This window comes from Artemia franciscana, chromosome 3 (genome assembly GCF_032884065.1).
Source record: "Artemia franciscana chromosome 3, ASM3288406v1, whole genome shotgun sequence".
NCBI classification, from domain to species: domain Eukaryota; kingdom Metazoa; phylum Arthropoda; class Branchiopoda; order Anostraca; family Artemiidae; genus Artemia; species Artemia franciscana.
This window is the reverse complement of record NC_088865.1, coordinates 24,606,540-24,630,359: the sequence shown is the minus strand read 5'-3', so window position 1 is coordinate 24,630,359 and position 23,820 is coordinate 24,606,540. Positions and strand designations below refer to the sequence as shown.

The 23,820-nt window shown below is 35.1% G+C and overlaps 1 protein-coding gene across 1 annotated transcript in view; it reads left to right on the top strand.

Annotated features, from left to right (window-relative positions):
• Positions 1–23,820, top strand: part of LOC136025062 (aspartate aminotransferase, cytoplasmic-like) — a 107,810-nt gene that overhangs the window by 25,451 nt on the left and 58,539 nt on the right. Inside the window, exons 5-6 of the mRNA XM_065700744.1 lie at positions 324–474; positions 13,436–13,601. Coding sequence (XP_065556816.1) covers positions 324–474; positions 13,436–13,601 — 317 coding nt within the window. The remainder of the gene's footprint in view (positions 1–323; positions 475–13,435; positions 13,602–23,820) is intronic.

The following is a 23,820-nucleotide window of genomic DNA, read 5'->3' as shown; positions in this document are numbered from 1 at the left end:
CCTAAGATTTAGAGTCTAGATTGGATAAGAATATGCAAGATATCCTGGAAGGAAATGTAGTTTGGGTATTCGTCTACAAACGCCGTTCTACATTCACCGTACATCGATCCATTTAGGATACTCTTACAACGTGCACGCTTGCTCAAAAGCCTAATTTTTTTTCCCTCTCGGCGATACATTTTGAAGGTTTGAGCTACGAACCAAATCTTAAACTATGTTATACCGGGCGCATTTCCTCCCTCCGATGGATCTATATCTTTATAATTGTTGCTTAACTTATTGTGCCTATATTTTAGTTCTTCTTTCATTTCTTTCCTTTTCAGGAGAAGAATTTATTCCCCTTCTTCGACTCGGCTTATCAAGGGTTTGCATCAGGAGATCTTGACAATGATGCCTGGGCAGTCAGATATTTCGCAAACCAAGGATTTGAATTTTTCTGCTCCCAATCTTTTTCCAAAAATTTTGGACTCTATAGTAAGTGCTTTGTTTTAAAATAGTACTATTTCAAAGTAGGTCTAAAACAAAACCAAGTTTGTAAGATAGGATATATGAATTTTTCAAATTCACTTTAGATTAAATGGCTATGTAGACGTTGATCTACACAGCCAAGAACTGAGGGAGGTGCGAGGATTGGTTCATGCGGTAATGCATTAATAAAGGTATACCGATTTGTTGGAACATTCAAATTCATTCATATTAAGGGTTTTCACAAAATTTTTCTGGCAAAGAGGGCATTGGAGCTACCCTTCCCCCTCTTTTATCATGGTACCCGCTTTCAGTTTATTAAGAAAAGTATCCAGATGTAAAAAATTTGTAAAAAGTTTAAAAGTGAAGGAAAATAGCTAATAGGAAATAATAATATAATAATAATAATAATAATATACCCAATAATAATATAGGGAATCAATTATAGGAAGTTAATTGAAGAAATGTATAAATACATTTATAAAGGTTTTGAACATTGAGTCACACCCACTTCAAGGTGTAAAAATATAGTTGTTAATATTCCAATGCAAATCATTCAAAATTTTTACTTCTTCTTCTTCGTTGTCAGCATAGCATGATTTAAAAAGAAAGCAGAGAGAGAGAGAGAGAGAGAGAGAGAGAGAGATAGCTACGATTATTTATAATTTCACCGCACTTGGAACGTTTAGTCTAAATTTGAAGCTCTGCCAGTGTTACGTTTTCCTTTATATGGTGTAATGTCGGTGATTTACGACTAAATATTCAAATCGTTCATGGTGTTAAATGGTAAGTAAAGGGTGACCTGTGCCAATAGAGTAACCAAAATAAATGGAAATCCGAAAACTTGTAAACATAAAAAGAGTCTGCGTTTTATGCTGACTCCAAACATGTTCAATTCAGTTAGTTTAAAGTTAACTTCCTGAAATTACAACCAATAGACTATCTGCTAGTTTAAAGAATGCGTCAATTTTCACTTAGAAAAATGGTCACGGATGCAAGTTTTTCTTTCTGATCGTATTCAATCAGTTATTTTCCTGATTGTATTGAATCGGTGGTTGTAAAATGTTTAGAGCAAGCTCATTCAAACGTAAATTGAAACTTATCCCTTTTAAGTAACCGAAGTTTGCACCTCAGCAAAGTACTGATTCCTGCCAGGTCCGTGTTTCAAAATAAGAATTTTGGCTTGAATAGGGCCAAAATGATACGCAGGGAATATTCTAAAGTATCTATTTGATTTAGAACTTTTGCAAAACTCTTTATACAATCACTACGTTTGAGAAGCTGTTTGGCCACATAGTGACCTATTTATGCTTAGCATATGCTATCCCTGCAAAAGCTGTTATTATTGACAAATATTTTTAAGTTTCACTTGGCTCATTTGATCCAAATTGGGTATCGTAAATTTAGGCGGAGTTGTGTATAATTGTGTACTGACTATTGAAGGGGAGGGGGATCAGAGAATCTTCCTTTGGGTTAAGGGGAGGGGAGGAGTATCAGAAACATCAAAAAATGCTCTTGAAGCTTGCGTTTTCTACCTTGATGTGATATGTTTTTCAAATCAATGCGGGGGTTGCTACAGGGTGACTGGACAGGTTCCCTCTTAATGCGGTAATATTTCAGTCTAACACATTTCTAGTAATGTTATGCTTCCTTTTGACATTTTGACCCCCCCCCCCCCCTCTGAAAATTAATTTAAGGGCCGCAATTTATTGAAAGGATTATCATTCTTGAAAAAATATTCCATGCAAAAATTATACTCGAATGTAAAGAGTGATGTTTCTTCAGAGTGGCAGACTCTCTCTTATCTAAGAGTTTTCATATTATTAATCAAGAAGTCAACTAGTTAATACTTGACCTTAAAAGCAAATAGAAATTTGATAATTCTTTGTCTAATCATGACTGTAGAGGTGGCTAAAACCTAGTAAAGAGTGAACAACATCCGATTTTAACCAAAAGTTAAAAAACGCGTTTTGAAAAAAATTGCCTAGTGAAAAAAAAATTCCATCTGACACTGATTCAAGAGTGATGACTATTATTACGGTTTGTCTTAAAATAACAGTTTATTGCGAAAAATTTTTATGGTGATTTTGAAAAAAAAAGCCTGAAACGCCTCAAAAATGGTATCAGATCAAAATGAAAAGTGTGCTATTGGAATCAGCATGGTCGAAAATCTTATACAGGAAAATTACAGTCCCCCTCCTTGAACAAGGAAAATCACTTTTGCATCGGTAGCACTGATCTGTCTCCTGTTTTTCTTTTTGTTTTTATGACACTTGGTATTAACCAAGTCACATATAGCGACCGCAAATTCTGTCGGTCTGTCGGTCGGTCTGTCTGCCTGTCCCGGTTTTGCTCGTTTAGGCACTTCCAGATAAGCTAGGACGATGAAATTTGGCAAGCGCATCAGTGACCAGACCAGATTAAATGAAGTTTGAGACTTAGAAGGATATCATGTCTCAAAGCTGTTATTTTGAATCCCGACTGGACCCGGTGACATTGGGGGGAGTTGAAGCGGGAAACCTAAAATCTTGGAAAACGCTTAGAGTGGAGGAATCGTGATGAAACTTTAAAAAAAATTTTTTTTTTTTCTTTTTTTTTTGTTTCAGGCCTAGCGGGCTACCAGGACATCATAGAGAGATGCTTAATGGCTCATTCAAAAGCTATTTCTTATATCTACGTGCTTTTTATGATTTCCGCTATCTGCATGTGCCTAATGGCACTAAAGTAGCACTTTTTGTGCCATTTCTCAAGAGGTGGCACTAGGATGCTACCAGAATATCATAGACAGATTTTGTATGGCTCATATAAAAGATATTGCTCATATCTACATTCTTCCTATAAATTCCACCATCTGCAAGTTCCAAATGTCACTAAAACGGAAGTTTTGATGTCATGTCTTTAGTGGAAAAGTTGGGGCTATTGGACTAGCAGAACTTCTAAGAGTTATGTTTAATGGCTCATTTGAAAGCCATTGTTCATATCTATGTGCTTTTTTTTTCAATTCTACCGTTTGTAAGTGCGATATAGAACTCACTTTTGGTGCCACTTCTTAAGTGGAAAAGCTCTGAAGTGCAAAGCAGGCACTATTGTAATAGTTAGGTTCCAGAACCCTTAGCTGGAGGTTTACAAGAGCCCCTCCCGTACACTCCCCTCCCAGTCCCTTTAGAAAGTTTCATAAATTTTCAGCTCTTCAGTAAGCTACTGAAACATTAGCAGGCTACCGCACCATCGTAGATAGATGTTTAATGGCTCAATTAAAAGCTATTGCTTCTATTTACTAGGTTTTCACAAATTCTACCATCTATTAGATTTCAGAAATTTAAATGATAACTAGTTTCTGGAGAGAATCTACAACGGAAAATTTGTCCTGGTTGAAACATTGGCTGTCATCTAGTAAAGAGCGGACCACAGTCCATAGTAAAAAACGTTAAAACGGTCTTTTTTCTTCTTCTTCTGTTTCCCAGGCCTGGTGGGTTGCTAGAACATCATAGAGAGAGGCTTAAGAGCTCATTCAAAAGCAATTTCTCATATGTACGTGGTTCATATAAATTCTGCCATCTGCAAGTGCCATATGGAGCGAAAAAGGCACTTTTTATGCCATTTCCCAAGGGGTGGGGCTAGCGGGCTACCAGAATATCTAGATAGATTAAAAAAAAAAATATTGCTCGTATCTACGTTCTTCCCATAAATTCCACCATCTGCAAGTTTCAGATGGCATTAAAAACGGTACTTTTGATGCGATTTCTCAAGTGGAAAAGCTGGGGCTAGTGGGCTACCAGAACTTTTTAGAGTGATGTTTAATGCCTCGTTTGAAAACTTGTTGCTCATATCTACATGCTTTTTATCAATTTTACCATTCGTAAATGAGATATAGCACTAAAAACAATACTTTTGGTGCGACTTCTTAAGTGGAAAATCTGGCAAGTATAAAACGGTATTATTGTAATAATTATGGTCCAAAACTCTTAACTGGAAGTTTGCAAGAACACCTCCCCCATGTTCCTACTCCAGGCCCCCCTAATAATCTACGCAATTAAAGTCGTACAAACACCAAAATATTAAACTACATTATTAGATGGGTGGTTCTGTTAGTAGAGCGCTGGACTTAAAATTATATTATCAGGCATTCGATTCCAGCTTGGATTTTTTTTTTCAATCATGGTTTGTCCCTTCTTATGATTACTTTTTAGATAATCCACTATTTTTGCAAATGTGATGTACTCATTTTCTAAAGCATATCCCGGGAAGGCTCATTTTAAACATATTCCTCATATCTACGTGCTCGTTATCATTTTTACCATCCATAAGTGCCATATAGCCCTAAAAATGGCATTTTTGGTACCACCTCTAAAGTGGAAGATTTTTTGAAGCATGAAACGGTACCATTGCAATAATTATAGTCCAAAGCCCTTAACTGGAGGTTTATAAGAACCTCTCACATATACTCCCCCTCTGGACCTTCTTAGTTAGTTTTATAAATTGCCTACTTATCTCAAAAGTACAACATTATTGCGAAAACAAATTAACTAAACCTAAAAACGTTTCAACTAAAAATCTACCAAAAATTAGGCTGGAATGATCTACAGTTTTAAATTGAACATTCAAACTTCACTCTGTAATGAAGCCTGTGTTAATTCTAACGGTAGTAATTGAGGAGAAGGGACGTCCTTGCTCCCTTAGTTCTTTGCTCTTGCCTAGGTTCTGAAAAATACCTTTTTTTGGTCATTTAATTGGAAAAGGCAATTTTTTATTTGAACTAAATGGGGGAAACAGCAGCAAGTATACTTTGTGGGGATATGCTATCACGTCAGATTGATAAAAAGGGATTAGGTATAAATGTAAGCTTTTAAATGAGCCCTGAAACATCTCTTTTTTGTTGCAGTAGCCTTCTATTTTCTGCTATCAAGTAGGCGATTTATAAAGCCCTGTATCATTATGGCTTTTTCAGGCGAAGTCGGCCGAGTTAAAACAGTTTTTGTTCATCGAAATACAAACGTTACTGAAAAATATGTATTGTTTTGTAAAGTATAGATAATGAACTTTGTGTTATAGACCTGAAAGTTTTTCGTAACTGTTGTCTGCAGTATTATCTAGAGGTGTCTTATCTCCCCTAGATCGGTGATAATTAAATTTTTTATTAAAAATAAGTTTTCAGCTGAAACTAACGAGTGACATTAAAACTGAAAACGAACATACATTATTTCGTATAAATAAAAAAGATCAAGGCAGCGTAGTTTCTACATTAAATTTTAACCAAAAATGAATAAAGATTAATTTAAAAACACAAAGTTTTTCCAAGGAAAGTAAAGAGCGAAGTTGAAACTTAAAACAGACAAAAATTATTACTTCACACCCTATCTAATATATATCAATGAAACTAGTACAAATAAACCAACTTATTATGTTTTCATATGTTTCTAGGGCTATAGAAAACTACGCTTTACTGAAAAACGCAAAATAATATAAGAGTTTTATTACAGTAAAAACAAACCAATCCAGGACACTACGCAATAAAAATGTTATCAATGCCTTTTAAGATAAAGCAACAATCCATAATGGCTCAGTTCAATGACTGGCTCTCGTTTTGTGTCTGAAAGGACATGACATGATTAGTTTGTTGACAAGCTCGAAATAAACCCATAATATTAGAACTATAGACTTGCTTTAGAATTTGTATCATAGCTTGAAATTCACTGTTGCATAGAGAGAAATAACCGGATTTCCAGAGTTCCTATTATGTCTTATTTGATGTTCATTTCAAGTAATAGTAAAGCATATTTCTTGCAATTTAAGATAGTATATTACTCACTATTAGTATTATAGCTTGCGAGACCAAAATGCTACCTGATAAATCAATCCAATAATTCTGTATGCTGTTCAATTACTTCGCGGTTGTTAAAAAAATATTTAATTTGATGTTAATTTGAAGTTACTGGTGTCATAACTTGTGTAAGTTTATTGTTGTCAGGCTACATACTCACTTTTGACTCCCAAATCAATATTCCTGTTTTTTATACTTGGCTTTCGTTTTTTCGGTAAAGCACTAGTTTTCCATAATCCTACAAACACAGGGAAAAATAATTAGTTGGTTTATTTGTACTAGTTTTATTGATATATATATAAGATACGCTGTGAAGTAATAATTTTTGTCCCTTTTAAGTTTCAACTTCGCTCTTTACCCCCCTCGGAAAAACTTTGTTTTTTTTAATTTATCAATGTAAAGATTGGCTTCATAATTGAAAACGAATATGAATTTTTCTTTTATAACAGACTTTCACCAGCTAAACTTCCCCCTCTTTGCTGAAGTTTCTACATATTGCGTAATGTGAGGGAAGTGCCACCCGCCCAAACTACGCGCTTTTTGCTCTTAAATTTAACTTCTGTAATCGAACTGTAAGAAGGATGTGACTCAGCCTAATAGTAACCGAATCTCTGAAAACGGAATTTTGATAACATTTGATACATCAAAGGAATTTGCTTTTGATGCTTATTCCAAATATCTAGAATTTGCACAGTAGAATTCTACCAATCGAAAGCTACGAGTCTGAGAAATTGCCTGATTTTCGAAAAAAAGGAAACACACCCAAAAATTCAAACGATCTTAATTAATAGCGGCATCAGATCCAACATATTAGAGAAATCTCTCTATCTTTCTTTTCTAAGTATGTTTATCTTTTCTTCTGCCTCGCTAAATTTTCAGAGGCAGTGCTCAAGTGCTGGCTTTGCTAGAGCCCTAATACACGTGATAATAAACATAATATCATTATTTTTTTCCCGGCCACTTAGTATTGAAGGGTGCTCGTTTAAAAAATTGAAAGTTCTAGTGCCTGTATTAACAGTTGGAACTGATGGATGATGATCAACCACCTTCCTGTTCTCTTTTTGTCTACATGAAGAAGGCTCTTTTAATTAAATAAAATAAGGAAAACATTCTTTTAATAAAATGATGAAGTATTATACGTGTATGTTGAAGGTTTATATAATATAATATAGGATAATATACAATATAGTATATAGGATACGTGTATATAAGATGGGAACAGGGGTCAGGATGGCTTCAGCCTTATAGAAGACCACCAATGAAGAGATTTTCAATTCATATGGGTAATAATGCCCCTCCACATCCACCCGAAATCTTACAGTAAAATTACTATTGAAAATTCATTGAACAAAACTGATTCTGATCAAAATATGGACAGAATATTCGCATTTCGTCCAAACTCATTACAATAGAAAAACTGTGAAAGCTTTACAAACATTCCTAAGATTAACCAGTAATAGAACTATGTCATCTAAAGCAAACAGGAACTAATTTCAAAACAAAATTTTCCAGAAATATAAATTTTCAAAGAAAAATAAAAAACCGTAATAAAACCTAAGATGAGCAGAAACAAAGTCACGTAATAGTTCAACTTAAAATGAACAGAAGTTGCTATCAATAATAAATGAAACCCAAAACGAACAGAAACTAAAAGGAATAACTTAATCAAAAGCAAAGGTAACATATACCGCCATGGATGAATAAAAGAATCCTACAGCGAGCAAAAATAAAAATGTGTAATCAAATCACAGTTAAAACAAGCATAAATTACCGCAAACAGATCCCACTTTCAAGGGCTATAATGAAAGAAAGGTTGAGATGGCTAGGCCACGTTCTGCGGATGAAGGATCATAGATTGCCGAAGATTGTCCTTTTTGGCCAACCGTCTGGGGCTACACGGAAAGCACGTCGTCCTTGTATGGGTTGGGAGGATGTCATAAATAAAGATTTAAAGGAAATGGGAACTTCCTGGGATGGTGTAAAGAGAGAGGCCTTGAATAGATTAGGTTGGAGGAGGAGCGTGCGTAGCTGTGTTGGCCTCAGGCGGCTTGGTGCTGCAGTGAGTTATTATTAGTTGTAGTAGTAGTCGTAGTAGATGTGAATGTTCATATTACTTTCTGCTCATTTAGGATAAGCTTGTATTAATCAAATGTTTTTGTTTTTTTCGTTTCTCCCCCTTCTAAAACCTTATTTTGAAAGTACTAGATTGATAAGCTTTTCATATTTGAAATCCGGGTCCTTTTTTTTACCGAAAATTTTTAGGAGTAATTTCTTTTGTAATTTTTGGGGGTGAATTAGTCGTTTACTGCACTAGAAGAATAGCTCGTATGAAAAGTATAATTGACTCCCACGTACTTCCTGTAAATAGGCACTGTTAGTGCACTTTGAGTGCTACCTAATACAAAAAAAAATGCTACTGTTACCCGCCCTTTCTGGGATACAAAGGGCTTGAAAACTAATAAGTCCCCTTTAAGAAAGGTATTCTTAAGATACATGGCAGGAATAGATATAAAAAATTGGACACATATGAAGCACTAGAATTCCCACACGAGGCAATGATTTAATCAGAACAAAAAGTATAGCTTCTCAGCCTCTGCAATATATATCTATAAAATTAGCGCAAATAAACTGGCTGATGGTATTTCCTTATATTTTAGGATGTTACCAAACTAGTGCTTCACTTATACAACAGAAACATAAAACGCTCTAGGATGTTTTTTAAAGTCCAAAAGGAAATATTTTATGTTGTTTATACATGGTATTAGTCTGCTTGATTTGGTATGATTTTACTATTATTTCGTATTTTTGTATTCATGATTATTTTGTTTACGAATCTGAAGTGAAGCTGTCTTGGTAGGGCTAGGATTATTGACTAAGTTCAGAAATCTGAATCATAACTAAATGTTCTTCGTAAAATAGACTGAAATGGCTCGTTTTTTGGACTTTGATTAATTGACTTGAAAGTAATATAAAAGCGGAATACAGAAGTGTAGCAATAGTACAGCATACATTCTATTTTACTAGCCGTTGTCATTGCGACCCTTAAGACCACTGATTAGCTTTTTAGATCAGTTTGTTATTTTGAAGGTTGCCAAGACTTTTCTGTTACTGCTGGAATAATATTCTCTTTCCCTCAAGCTTTTCAGAAAATTAAAATTTGTATTCTAAATTCGCTGATGTTGAAAGGCTCGGAGGTAACAAAAAGCTCACAGAGCTGCTGCTTTGGTTAGTGCATATTAAAATCAAGTTTTTGTATGCTGTTCGCTGATTTTTTTTGTGGGCAGAAAATTGTGGCTCCGAAAAAATAAACCAAACTAATTCAACTAAATAGGTAAAATTTATACAGGATAATTTTAAATCCGTGACAATGGACATAGACTATACAAATCCAAACAGAAAAAAAATAAATAAGAAAAACAAACTGGGAGCAAAACCACGACAAGCTGTCGACCGAAATGGTTGACAATGAAAGAAAGAAAATGGAAATTGAAGGCAGAGGAAGGTAATCAAAAGTAAGGTCTGATGTGAGAGCCAAAGTGCCGCCGATAACAGGCGGAGTTAGGTGACAAAAAAAAAAACGTTGTTCTCTCAAGGCAAAATACTGAAAAGCATAGTCTGCCAAGACTCTCCTACTGATTGATACTGTGTTGCTGATGTATGTGTTTCTACAAAGAAAGATACGTAGGTTACATTAAAGAAAAAATTCACTGTCGCTATTGATGGTCGAGGAAACTCAATAGATACTAATGAAACTATCACCTGAAGTGAATTTATTTCATAGATTATGGAAAATTGATAAGAGCGAAATCGTAAATTGTTTTCTCACTAAGCAACAAGTTTTACAACATTATATTATCTAAGTCGGTTCTAAAACTGTCTGTGATTTTGAACCTTGCTTTCGAACTATAACAGAAGCTGATAGTACTGCTGTGGATTTCTGGGGGCCTTTGTTATAGGCCGTCCTGGCCGAGTAGGTTGGTGCGCTGGATTCAGGTTCCTATGTCTGAGAGGACGCCGGTTCGAATCCCAGTGTACCCAATTGTTCAGTTTGGGACACGGGTCAGTGGTTTGACTCTGTAAGCTTAGCCAGAGTCGACTTAGCTCTAATTGGGTACCTGGAGAAATCTGGGGAAGGTACATAGGAAGGGTGTACGAAAGCACAGAATGGTTGGCCCCCAACCCCCATTGCACCTCCCGGCTGAAGGGTCAAGAAACGAAGATCAGCATCGCCGGGAGGGACTGTAAAGTCTAATGCCGTATCCTTTACCTTTTTTTTTACCTTTGTTATAGGTGTTTTTTACTTTTATTATCAAGCTTTGCAACGCTTTAATGTTTCTTGCGCTAGTACTTCCTAATTTCTCATTGTATCTATTCCAAATTGACAAAGCTCTCTTTTTGTTCAGTTTTATATTTCATCTTCGTCAGTTTTGTAACTTGAAGTAAAAGACTTCATCGTTTTATTTATCAAAGCGATAACTAAAACCGTACCATATGAGGGCATTCAATAGCCTGTTCAGTTTACCCATTAAGTCTTCTACAAGCTTTATGACTCTCAAATAAAAAGTTATTTTTTTTACTATTATGAATTGTTGAGTTTTTTTCTATTATAACAATACTAAAGCATCCCAAATAATCTTTGTATGTGTTATCGTTTAGTCTTGGAGGATTCAAAAAAAAGCTTGTCAGTCGTAATCTTTTTGGTTATCTAAAAATTCATTCAAATCACCAGTTTTTTCTTCGAGACCCAGTTAACAGTCTCTGGGCTTTTCTTTGTCACAGATACATTTATCATGAAAATACACTGTCTCTGCAATTCGTCAAAAATAATTGATCAGGATTGGTTTAATTTATCGTCAAGAGAGGATATTTTCCAGGGGCACTAATTCCCATGCAATACTAATCAAGTTCCTGGCTATGCAACTAAGCTTATAAATATCATAGGTAGCAAACATAAGAAATCTAGGTTGCTTGTGGAGTAACCACAGTGTATCAAGATCTTTCTGTCCAGGAAACATCATAGAAACAGGCACTTGAAAAAAGCAATTGATGGCAATCAAATGTAGAAACATGTGTCAGACACTTTCTAACCATTAAAGGCAAGAGGGACGAAACAAGAAATTGCCTCTTAGATACAAAACTTACAATGTTGCTAGGAGCTGCATGTGTTGTTTTTGTTCTTAGTTAAGACTTATGATTTTTACTAATGATACTCTGGCAACGGCAGTAATCCTAGACAAAGACTAAGATTTTAAATTGTTTTTGTAATTATTTAACGTGGTTGGTTACTCTAGCTTGAATTCCTAGAAAGACTGAAAAAGATATTTGTTCACGCAACCAGAAAAAAACAGACAGACATCCACTTGAATTGCAGTATGTTGGTATACTTGAATCATATGCCCTCCTATGACGACATTTTGAGGAATTTTTCAGTTGTACTTTTAAGAAGGATTTCCATAGTATAAAACTATTCTTATGGTTTAAGATTATTCTGAAAACTGGTTCGTTTAGCTATTTTTCAGGGAACACACGAGGTCATCCCGAGCACAGTTTTCTGGTTGCTGTTTCCCCCAGTTATTCTAGTGTTCTCAAGGCTAGAACATTATTCCCTTCAATCTAAAATCATGGCATAGGTTCATTTTAAGTCGAAGCTAACGGTTTTTGCCACATGATTTGAAAATTTTTATGAATTACGTTGAAAGTATAAGAAATTATCTACTACAGATGTTGGGAGGGGCCCGGGGCCGTTCGATATGAAACTACCTGTTTGTATTAGAAAGGAGTCATGCTTGGTTTGAAAATAGTTTACAGTGCATGATTATGCGTAATTTTATTTGGCGAAAAAATTTGAATTGTAGTTAATACAATATTGTCAGAACTTTAAGGCTTTTTAGTCTCAAATCAAGGACCAGAAAGAGCTAAATTGTATTTTACTACTTTTTAGATCTAATTTACTGCATAAAGACATTTCGAAGCATAGAGCTTTATCAAAAATATTATTATTAAAATAAATATGTGTTTTAACTGCTATTATCGTTGCAGCGATAGCTGCAACTTTGTAAAAAGCGAACCACGACCCATATCAACCAAAAACCTAAGAACGCTTTTTGAAAAAAATATGTACCAAGAACATATATGAGAATTTTTGAGGACTCAAATTTAGAATGGGAGTAGGGGTTAAAATGAAACACCAAAAAAAAAACAGACTAATTATATGAAAAAATTTTGAATTTCTTTTTAATTATGTTGAAAATATAATAAATTATCTACCAAAGATTTTGGGAAGCGGCCTCGGCCTATTAGACGCAGAGCTACCTGTTTGCGCGAAAAAGGAGTCACAGCTATTTTGAGAATGCTTTACGGTACTTGATTTTGCGTAATTTTATTTGACGAAAAAAATATATCAAAATCTGAAAAAAATTATCGAATTCGAAAAATCTTAAAATACGGAAGCTCTTTAGTCTCAAATCATGGACAATGCCAAGATAAATCATATTTTACTCCATTTCAGGTCATATTTGCATTATATAAACCTTCTCTTGTGTCAAGTTTTGTATATTCTGCTGTTATTAATTATGTATTTTCACTATTATGTCCATCAGGTATGTATGCTTGGTATCATTAATCAGGGCTCGCATTGAAGAGGAGGTGATTCAAATGAAAAAATAAACTAATACGAAAAAAATTAAATCGCGGAAAATTTCGGATTTTAAGATTTTAGAAGAGTGCAATGTCCCTAGTGTAAATGCTTGATCAGACACGAGTACATGAAGCTTTTTAAGGGGGGGGGGTGACACTTAGGGGGGGGGATAAAACTTTGATTGAAAACAAATAATAGAATTATGTGAGATACATAAGATAAAATGGGAAAAGTTCTACCTCTAGCTTACATCCCTTGCCCAAATAACTTCTTTGCTGCTTTTTCAAATTCCATTTTTAAGATTAGTGTACTATTTTGGAGCAAAACTAACAAGGTAATAATTTTCACCTATTTGTCATTCAAAAAATCCCAAAAATCTGTCAAGATAAAAGAATAATTACTAAAAACTCCTTCCAGGTCTCAGCCAATATTAAAGAGCAATATATTCCTTTCTTCTTCTTTTTTGTAAAATATCCGTGCAGATGCACTTGCTTAAAGGTAATATCTTTCAGATGAAAGAATCGGGAATTTAACTGTTGTTGTGAACGATCCATCTGTGTTGCCTGCGATTCGGTCTCAAATTACTCTTTTGGTTCGTGCAAATTATTCCAATCCACCAAGTCATGGAGCACGGATTGTTAGCATGGTCCTGAATGACCCAGCTCTTTATGAAGAGTGGTAAGTACGAGCTGTATTTTTTTATTTGGCTGTATATTTTATTTTATATTTATATGCATTTTTTATTGTATTTTTTTATCGGGATTTTTTGGATTTTAAGACCTTTTTCTTACACAAAGGTTGTAATCAAAATAGATTTTACTGTCTAGCTGGTAGATCTACTAATTGAGATCCTTGTTTAACTCTATCCTATGAACTACTGTAAAATCAGTAAACTGCAAGAAAATTACTGTAAAGTCGGCAAAACTGTTGCGAAATAGGTGAAACTGTGGAAAAGTTGTAATTAACCAATCGCTTAATTGAGTACAATGATCTAATAGAATTTAGAGCACTATAGTAATCATTTTTCTCATTTTCAGTCATTTTTCTTGATATTGAAAAAATTTCCTTTTGTCATAGCTTCGACGCTTTGCCTAATTGTTTCGCTGGAGCAGAACTTTGGTTTTGTTTTGCTTTCATTTTCTGCGCTGCTTATTGCGCGAAAGGGCCTTGAGTGTACGTGTAAAGTCTCCAGGGAAAGCATTACTTCTCGCTAGATTTATAAATATGACCTATTTTGGAAAGTTTTGTGTAATATTTGCCTTAGGTCAAACAGGACGGGTCTCGTTTGTCCTTGAGCCAGAGTTTACAACTTGTGAGCTGAAGTGGAGATTATGGTCTATTTGGAAAAGACTCTGAAGCTGTTTCTCAAAGCTTTCATTTCTTTTGTCCATACATCAGCTTTTAAGTGAAAGAATTCTTTTCTAGTGGGGTCGCAGACAAGAATAAGTTTGAAATTTTAGTTGGACAAAATTATAAAAGTTATTCAAATGTGTGACGTTTCCCTGGGCCGTTGTCAAAATATTATTTTAGGATAATATGTAGAAATATTTAAGACATGTAAAAGAAGTATTCCATTAGTCCAAAGGTCTTACCATCTATGGTAACTTGCCATTTATATTGCTGATTTCTTTTGGCTTCTTATTCCAGTTCTTGGGTTAGGGGTTGTGGCAGAGGATCGGTATTCGCTTGTTAACTTGTTAGTCAGTTAATTTACCTATGGAAGTGTTTTTGAGTATACAACATCCATTAATACTCTGCTCGACATGTTCAGTGCACAAAATGCAAAGATGGACCGCTAATCAAGTTGTCATCTATCTGTGTCAGGAACTTTTGCCCAAAGTCAAGCATATGGCATACTGAGGAGAGTGTGATCTTTAGAAGGATTGAGAATTGAAGACCTGGAGTGTGACCCACTTATAGCAAAGATATCTTGTAACGTGGATCCAGAAAAACTAGTTAAAAACGAAACTTTCTCGTTAAGTCTTTTCGCTCGTTATTATATTGAACTGCTGCATTTATATATTTAATTAACGAGAAATGGACTCGTTAACTCTCTTCGCTTGTTATTATATTGAACTAATGCATTTATATATTTAATTAACGAAACATGGTCTCGTAAACTTGCTTCGCTCATTATTATGATTAAGTTGCTTTTATTGCATCCTTGTTGTGAGGTATCTTTCTTGTAAGCTTGTCAGAGTCCAGTTCTCCAGCTCACAGTACTTCTAAAGATCGTATTCTGTTCGATTTGGCATACGCTGGATTTTTTTTGCTAAAAGTTCCTTACCCGGATAGATAACCGCTTGATTGACTGTTAATTCTTGAATTAATTTAAATATTGATAAAAATTGGCATCTCCTAGGATACTTTGATTCTTAATCGTTACTGATCGCTTCATAATCCTCACCAGGTTAGATAAGACTATATTCAACGAGGGTTTTGCCAAGACTTTTGCCACAACGAGGGTTGAAGCAAAATGGGTAAAACTCAACTTGTCAAGAATGAGGGGTTGATTGCTTCTGCTGATAGGTGTACCGATCTAGTCGTGTAGTTTACCACTGATTGTAATGATTAGTGCAGGCCTTCTTTAATATCATCATTAAAAAAAAAAAAACAAGAAAAAAACAGTCTCCTGATAAGTTTATAGTTCTATTTAGGTTTGATGAGACTAAATTGTAAGTTTTCGTCTGTCCTGGTGCCCATGATTCAAAAGTGTAAGAGCTCACCTTATATATATGTATTAATATGTTTTTTAAACCCCCTAGTCTAGCCCTTCTTGGGTTCCTAGTCTAGCCCTTCTTGGGTACTTCATTTTTTTTTGCACATGGAATTGACGCTTTATCATGCATGTCTGGTAAACTTTAAAATTCTCTCTCTGTCCTTGCTCTTGTTATTATAAGGAAATGTTTTTGCGGTAAGAAAAGGACCTTTGGACTAAGAGACAGGGAGTTTTATTTCAACACTGGATGTTAGGCCCTTGATAAGCTGATTAAAGTACCTGTGTCATTTTTCTTATCCTTAATGGGATATGACATAGCTCTTGTGGTATAGTAATAATGAGGCTCTCCTTTAGAAACAGAGAAATGCTATTAAAAAGAGCTGAGGCTTGAACAAACTCTTTTTAGCAAGGTTTTAACGAGTGCTAATGGACTTACCGGAAAAAACAATTCTGTGTAAAAAGTTCGGCAAGTGAAAGACGTGAAATGAAAACGAAAGACTCGTTGAAGAGGAGCTTGTAATTTTGGCTAGTTTGTTTACCTATTATTTCTCTATATATTTGTTTTCTTGTTCACAGTGAATGATTTGTAAGAAGGGGTAACGTACTCAACAGTTATTACTGAGCACGTTCATTTTGTTCTTAACTTTGCTGAAGTTACAGAATTTTTCGTTGACCGAGTAATTCTTGCATAAATATTACCGTTGCTTGACCCATGCCAATATGGTTGTTTTAAAGGATATACTATAACTGTCTGTTTATTGCGACTTAACTACTTGATTGTTAAACGGTTAAAGCTGGAAGACGCTTTTGTTGATTTATTTCTAGTAGCCTTTCTAGCCTTTTTTTTTTTTTACCATTTCCTTTTTAGTTTTATAGTGCGTATTCTCGATATTCACAAAGCAGATACTTTTGAAGAAACTGATTTTTTTTTTTTAATTTATTTATTTTAGGTTGTTGTTTTTTAGTTGGTTGCACTACAAAATGTTCATCTTCAGTATTTCATTTTACTTTCAAATTCGCTTTGCCACTAATACATGATAAATCCATGAAATACATTTTTGCCATGAATTGAGGAAAATTTGCCAACATGCCTTGCCCTATAAATCTGTCGTAATTATTTTAGTAACGTTGATTAATGGGTTTAGAGATACATAGTGTCTTGTAAATAGATTAACTTGGTTGCCACTGAACTGCAAAACCTGCTAATGCCCTTCCAGCCAATAAAAGTATGGTGTATTGTTCAAATCGTAGATTCTTTGTGAGACAAGTAAACTACAACATCTCTTATTTATTAATCGATGGGAACAAAAAGAGTAATTTCACAAGGACAAACAAATTTCTCAATCAATCATTTGCACATAAGATTCCCCCCCCCAAAAAAGTCATTAGTGTTTGTTTAGTAATTCTCATCTATAAGGTACATAAACAACTCCTATGGGAATCCATAATCCCATGTAACGAATGCACTTAGATAATAAACTAGACTTCTTGGGTTATTAAAAGGACTTATTATACGATTTTCTCTTTGTATTGATGGGAAATAAATCTAGCTAAAGATAGGAATCTCCTAACTAGCTGTCATGGAGGTTTAGCTGCCATATCCGCTTTATTAAGGTTGCTCTTCGATATTGAGTGATCCGATGCTCGATATTAAGTGTATCCAAAACTTTATCTTTGTCACGCTTTTTTTTTCAATCACGCTGTTTGTGACTAGGGCGTATAGCATATCTCAAATTTTACATCCCTCAGTAGGTTGTATGGGAAGATCGAAGATCGACCTTTCTTTCAAAGAGTTTGAAACGGAGACTGTCATTGCTTCACCTGTAAAGTTTGGTGATCAAATCGCTCATTTAGCATCTACTTTATATTAGTTTATATTAGCTTCTCAATTGGAAATAATGTTAAAACAAATGTTTAATCAGTAGAAGACTTTGTGCGTAAAATTCGAAAGGCAAATGCTAGGATTTCATAGTTGCAGCAGTAGCTGCAACCTAGTTAAGAGCGAACCACAGCCCATAGTTACTAAAATAAAAAAAATTGTAAAAAAATGCCTAGTGAAAAAAATTACCATCTGACACTGACTCAGGAATGATAACTATTATTTTGGTTCATCTTAGAAGTAAAAGTTTATTGCGAAAAGAAATATATGGTGATTTCGAAAATAAGAACGAAACCCATCGAAAATGGTTTCGGAATGTAAAGTGTACCATTGGGATCAACATGGTCGAAAACCTTATCCAGGGATATTACAGTCCCCCTCCTTGAACAACAAGGAAAATCACTTTTGCATGGGTAGCACTGATCTGTCTCCCGTTTTTCTTTTTGTTTTTATGGCACTTGGTGTTAACCAAGTCACATATAGCTACCGCAAATTCTGTCAGTCTGTCGGTCGGTCTGTCTGTCTGTCCCGGTTTTGCTCGTTTAGGCACTTCCAGATAAGCTAGGACGATGAAATTTGGCAGGTGCATCAGTGACCAGACCAGATTAAATGAAGTTTGAGACTTAGAAGGATATCATGTCTCAGAGCTGTTATTTTAAATCCCGACCGGACCTGGTGACATTGGGGGGAGTTGGAGGGGGAAACCTAAAATCTTGGAAAACGCTTAGAGTGGAGGGATCGGGATGAAACTTGGTGGGAAAAGTAAGCACAAGTCCTAGATACGTGATTGACATAACCGGAACAGATTCACTCTCTTTGGGGAAGTTGGGGGGGATTCTTAAAAATTGGAAAAATGAGGTATTTTTAACTTGCGAAGGAGTTGTCAGATCTTAATGAAATTTCATATTTAGAAGGACCTCGTAACTCAGATCTCTTGTTTTTAATTCCCGATCGGATCCAGTGTCAGAGGGTGGAGTTTGGGCGGGGGGAACCGGAAATCTTGGAAAAGGCTAAAAGTGGAGATATCAGGATGAAACTTGGCGGGAAGAATAAGCACAAATCCAAGATACGTGGCTGACATAACCTGACCAGGTCCGCTCTCTTTGGGGGAGCTGGGGGAGGGGGGTAATCCGAAAAATTAGAAAAAAATGAGGTTTTTGTAACATACTAACGGGTGATCATATCTTAATGACTTTTGATATTTAGAAGGATCTTGTGCTTCAGAGCTCTTATTCTAAAGCCCGATCAGATCCGGTGAAATTTGAGGGAGTTGGAGGGGGGAAACCGGAAGTCTTTGAAAACATGAAAATTGAGGTATCTTTATTTTACGAATGGGTGATAAGATCTTAATGAAACTTAATGTATAGAAAGATTTTATGTCTCAGATGCTCTATTTTCAGTTCGAATCGGATCCGGGGACATAGGGGGCTGGAGGGGGGAAACAGAAGTCCTGGAAACCGGAATTCTCGGAAAACGATTAGAGTGGAGAGATCGGGATGAAACTTGATGGAAAGAATAAGCACAGGTTCTAGATACGTGATTGACATAATTGGAACGGATCCGCTCTCTTTAGGGGAGTCAGGGGGGGGGGGTTCGTTAATTCAAAAAAATTAGAAAAATTGAGGTATTTTTACCTTAAGAACGGTTGACCGGATCTTAATGAAATTTGGTATTTAGAAGGAACTCGTGTCTCAGAGCTCTTATTTTAAATCTCGACCATATCTGGTGACATTTGGGGGAGTTGGATAGGTAACCGGAAATCTTTGGAAACGCTTACAGTGGAGAGATCGGGATGAAACTTGGTGGTTAGAATAAGCAAATGTCGTAGATATGCTATTGACGTAACCTGACTGGATCTGCTCTCTTTGGTGGAGTTGGGGGGGGGGGTCCAGTGCTTTGGCGAGTTTGGTGTTTCTGGACGTCCTAGGACGGTGAAAATTCGTAGGCGTGTCATGGACCTGCACAATTTGACTTGATAAAGTTGTTTTCCCCGATTCGACCATCTAGGGGGCGGAGGGGGGAGGAAAATTAAAAAAAATTAGGTATTTTTAACTTAGAGTGGGTGATCGGATTTTAATGAATTTTTATATTTAGTAATACCCCGTGTCTCAGAGCTCTTATTTTAAATCCCGACCGGCATTAAGCCTCTGAGTTTCCTTTTAAATCAATCCATCGATTCTTAGAATTTTGCTAGAGCTCATGCCATATGAGCTATTGGCTCTTCCGGCCTCGTCACAAGTGCCATATGAGCTCTTAGCTCTTGTTTTTTCTTTCTTTCTTTTCCAGGCCTAGCGGGTTACCAGAACATCATAGAGAGATGTTTAATGGCTCATTCAAGAGATATTTCTCAGATCAACGCGCTTTTCATAAATTGCGCCATCTGATAGTGCCATATGAAACTTAAATGGCACTTTTTTGCCATTTCTCAAGGGATGGCGCTAGCAGGCTACTAGAACCTTGTAGATACATTTTTTTTATAGCTCATATGAAAGATATTGCTCATATCTACGTTTTTCCTATAAACTCCACCATCTGCGAGCTCCAAATGGCACTAGAAACGGCACTTCTGATGCCATGGAAAGCTGGGGCTGTTGGGTTAGCTGAACTTTAAAGAGTTACGTTTAATGGCTCATTTGAAAGCTGTTTAACATATCTACGTGCTTTTTATCAATTCTACCATTCGCAAGTGCGATATAGCACTGAAAACAAAACTGTTGGTGCCACTTCTTGAGTGGAAAAGCTCTGAAGTACAAAACCGGTACTATTGTAATAGTTATGTTCCAGAACCCTTAACTGGAGGTTTAAAAAAGAACACCTCTCGTATGTTCCTCCTCCAGGCCTCCTTAACAAGCTACGCAATTAAAGTCCTACAAACACCAATATATTGAATTGGATTATTAGAGTAGTGGTTCTGTTATTACAGCGCTGGACTTGAAATTAGATTATCATGTGTTCGATTCCTGCTTGGAATTTTTTTTTATCACGATTTGTCCCTCCTTATGATTGCTTTTCAGATAATCTATTTTTGCAAATGTGATGCACTCATTTTTTAAAACATATCTCAGGAAGGCTCATTCTAAAGCTTTTACTCATATACACGTGCTTTTTATCAATTTTACCATCCATAAGTGCAATGTAGCTCTAAAAACGGCTCTTTCGGTGTCTCTTCTGAATTGGAAGAGTTTGGAAGCTTAAAACGGTACCATTACAATAACTATGGTCCAAAGCCCTTAACTGGAGATTTACAAAATCCCTCACATATACTCCCCCTCAAAACCCTCTTAGTAGGCTTCATAAATCGCCTACTCATCTTAAAAGTAAAAGATCCTTCAAAAAAAAAAACTAAAAACTTTTCAGCTAAAAATATACCAAAAATCAAGCTTCAATGATCAACAGTTTTGAATTGAACCTTCAAACTTCATTCTGCGATGAAGTTTGAGTGTTAGTACTAGGGGCGGTAATTGAGTAGAAGGGATGTCCTTGTCCCCTTAGTTTTTTGCTCCTCCGTAGGTTTTGAAAAACACCTTTTTGTGGTCATTTTATTGAAGACACTTTAATCATATGAAAAAAAAATGGGGAAACAACCGAAAGTGCACTCTATGGGAATGTGCTATCAAGTCAAATTCATAAAAAAAACTGATTAGGTATAAAAATAAGCTTTTAAATTAGCCCTTTAAACAGTTCCTTAGTTACAGTAGTCTTCTAGTTTCTGCTAGCCAGTAGGCGATTTATAAAGCCCTGTCTTCATTATGGGTTTTTTCAGGCGAAGTTGGCCGAGTAATAACAGCTTTTTGTTCATCGAAAAATAAACGTTTCTGAAAAACATGTATTGTTTTGTAAAGTATTGATAACAAACTTTTTGTTACCAACTGAAAGTTTTTCGTAGCTGTTAAGGTTGCCTGCAGTATTTTCTAGAGGTGTCTTATCTCCCCTAGATCGGCGATGATTGGAAATTATATTAAAAAATAAGTTTCCAACTGAAGTTAACATTAAAACTTAAATAACGAACAGAAATTATTCTGTATTTATAAGAAAGATCATGACGGCGTTGTTTCTACATTAAATTTCAGTCAAAAACTAGTAATTTTTTTTTTAAACGAAGTTTTTCCAAGAGAAGTAAAGTTGAATACCGAAGTTACTGATGTCACAACTGGTGTAAGACTATGAAAAGCTTTATAGATTAGTTTATTGTTGTCATTCTACTTACTCACTTTTAACTCCCAAATCAGTATTCCTATTTTTCATACTTGGCTTTTGTGTTTTCAGTAAGGCGCTAATTTTTTATAATCATAGAAACACAGGAAAACATAGTTAGTTGTTTCATTTGTACTAGTTTTATTGATATATATTATATAGGCTGTGAAATAAAATTTTTGTCCGTTTGAAGTTTCAATTTCGTTCTTTACTTCCCTCGGAAAAACTTTTCTTTTAAAATTAATTATTATCTAAAGCCTAAGGGTGCTACAACCGTCATACTCGCACCTTGTCGTACGGAAGTCTTGACATGCCTCATGTCTTTGCTACTCCTGCTTTTCAGTGTCTTATATTTGGAGTTTATAAGCGTTAAATATGGCCCAGTTTTTACCGCTTTTCCAAGCTCTTGCTCGATCTACCTCCCTGGGTGTGAACGATGTATATCAGTATCCAAGTGTTCCGAACCCTTTCTGTGCTGTTGACAGCCGATTTGAGAAGATCAAGTGACCTTTGAGTTTTGATCGTGGTCTAACCGAGACCACCCTGCTTTAGTCGTTTGCCCTTGTAAATCATTGCGAATATTATTAATTTCTTTTCAGTGGGTTGGTTTGAATGTGTTTATTGCCATTTAGTACATTAATTTGAAAAAAAAAACTTTCCGAAAGATAATTTTTTTTTCAAAAAGGTAAATGAGCCATATTAGAACTGAAGACGAGCGAAAATAAAGTCGTCTGAAAAGTCAAACTTGAAAGGGCCATAAATTATTGTCAAAGAATAATTGAAATCCAAAACGAACATATATTAAAATAAATAATCACATTAGAAATAAAGGTAACACGTATTGATATAATGGGTAATTAAATCATAAAACAAGTAGAAATTAAAAGGAATGCTCGAATCAAACTTAAAACGAACAGAAATTACTACAAAAAGGAGTTTAGCTACTGCCCCCCTCCCCCCTTAGCCGTAAACCTTGCGTCATTTGAGTTTGATTAAAATTATATATGTTTTTCTTTAAACATTGACGAAAAAAAAAACACTAATAACCAAGATTGACTGAAAAGAATGAATAAAAAACAGCTGAAAGTCTGATACATAATGATATTTGTTCCTTGAAATCTCTACAATTCAAGGTTCAAGATTTTATTTAACAGTTACTTTTTTTAGTATTCAATGTTATAATCATGGAAATTATGTTTAAAAGTAACTTGTTTTCAGTAAGGCGTAAACGACATATTAAATTTTGTAAAGTTTACGGTTAGCTTGGGCGGGGGGGGGGGGTAGTAAACTTCTGTTTATAGTAATATCCTTTCGTTTCTAGTTTTAGACTTGAGTCTTCATTTTAATGTGTACTTGTTTTATAATTTAATTGTTCATTTATATCAATACATGTTACCTTTATGTTTCATGTGATTATTCATTTTTATCTCTGTTAGTTTTTAGTTTCAAATATTCTTTAACAGTAATTTCTGGTCGCTTTAATTTTGATTTTTTTTACGACTTTATTTCTGCTCTTCTCAAATTTTCATATGGCTCCTTAATTTTCTTTGCTAAACTTCTTTTCGCAAAGTTTTTCTTCAATTAATTTCGGTTCATTTTATTGCCAAAGTTTGTTTTTGGTTAACATAATGAAATATTCCACCAGTTTGTCAGGTTTTTAAATTAGGAATTAAATATCGGATTCTAGTTTAAATTCTTAAGTTTTATAAGGTGATCTGAGTATTGTTTCTCTTTCATTTAATAAAATCATTATATAAATTTCGTTTAATTTGAAATCAAGGTTTACATTGGCTCTTCAGCTAATCTTCAAAGATAATATACTCAAAAGAATCCTCCTGGGGGAATTTTCGAAAGATTACATTTGAATGAAAAAAGAATAAGAGAATAAATATATCACACAGGAAACATGCATCTCTCTTTATTTCTGACTCTTTGAACTCTTCTATTTGTGACTTTGAGGTGAGCGTTTGCTATGTGTGGTGTGGAAAGCATGTCACTCTGACAATCTGGATGCCCTTGATGCCTTTTGATTGAGTTCAACTTCGCTCTCAAATCTTCTGAAAATTCAAACTAAATACCTTAACCGTTCTTGAATTATTTCACAT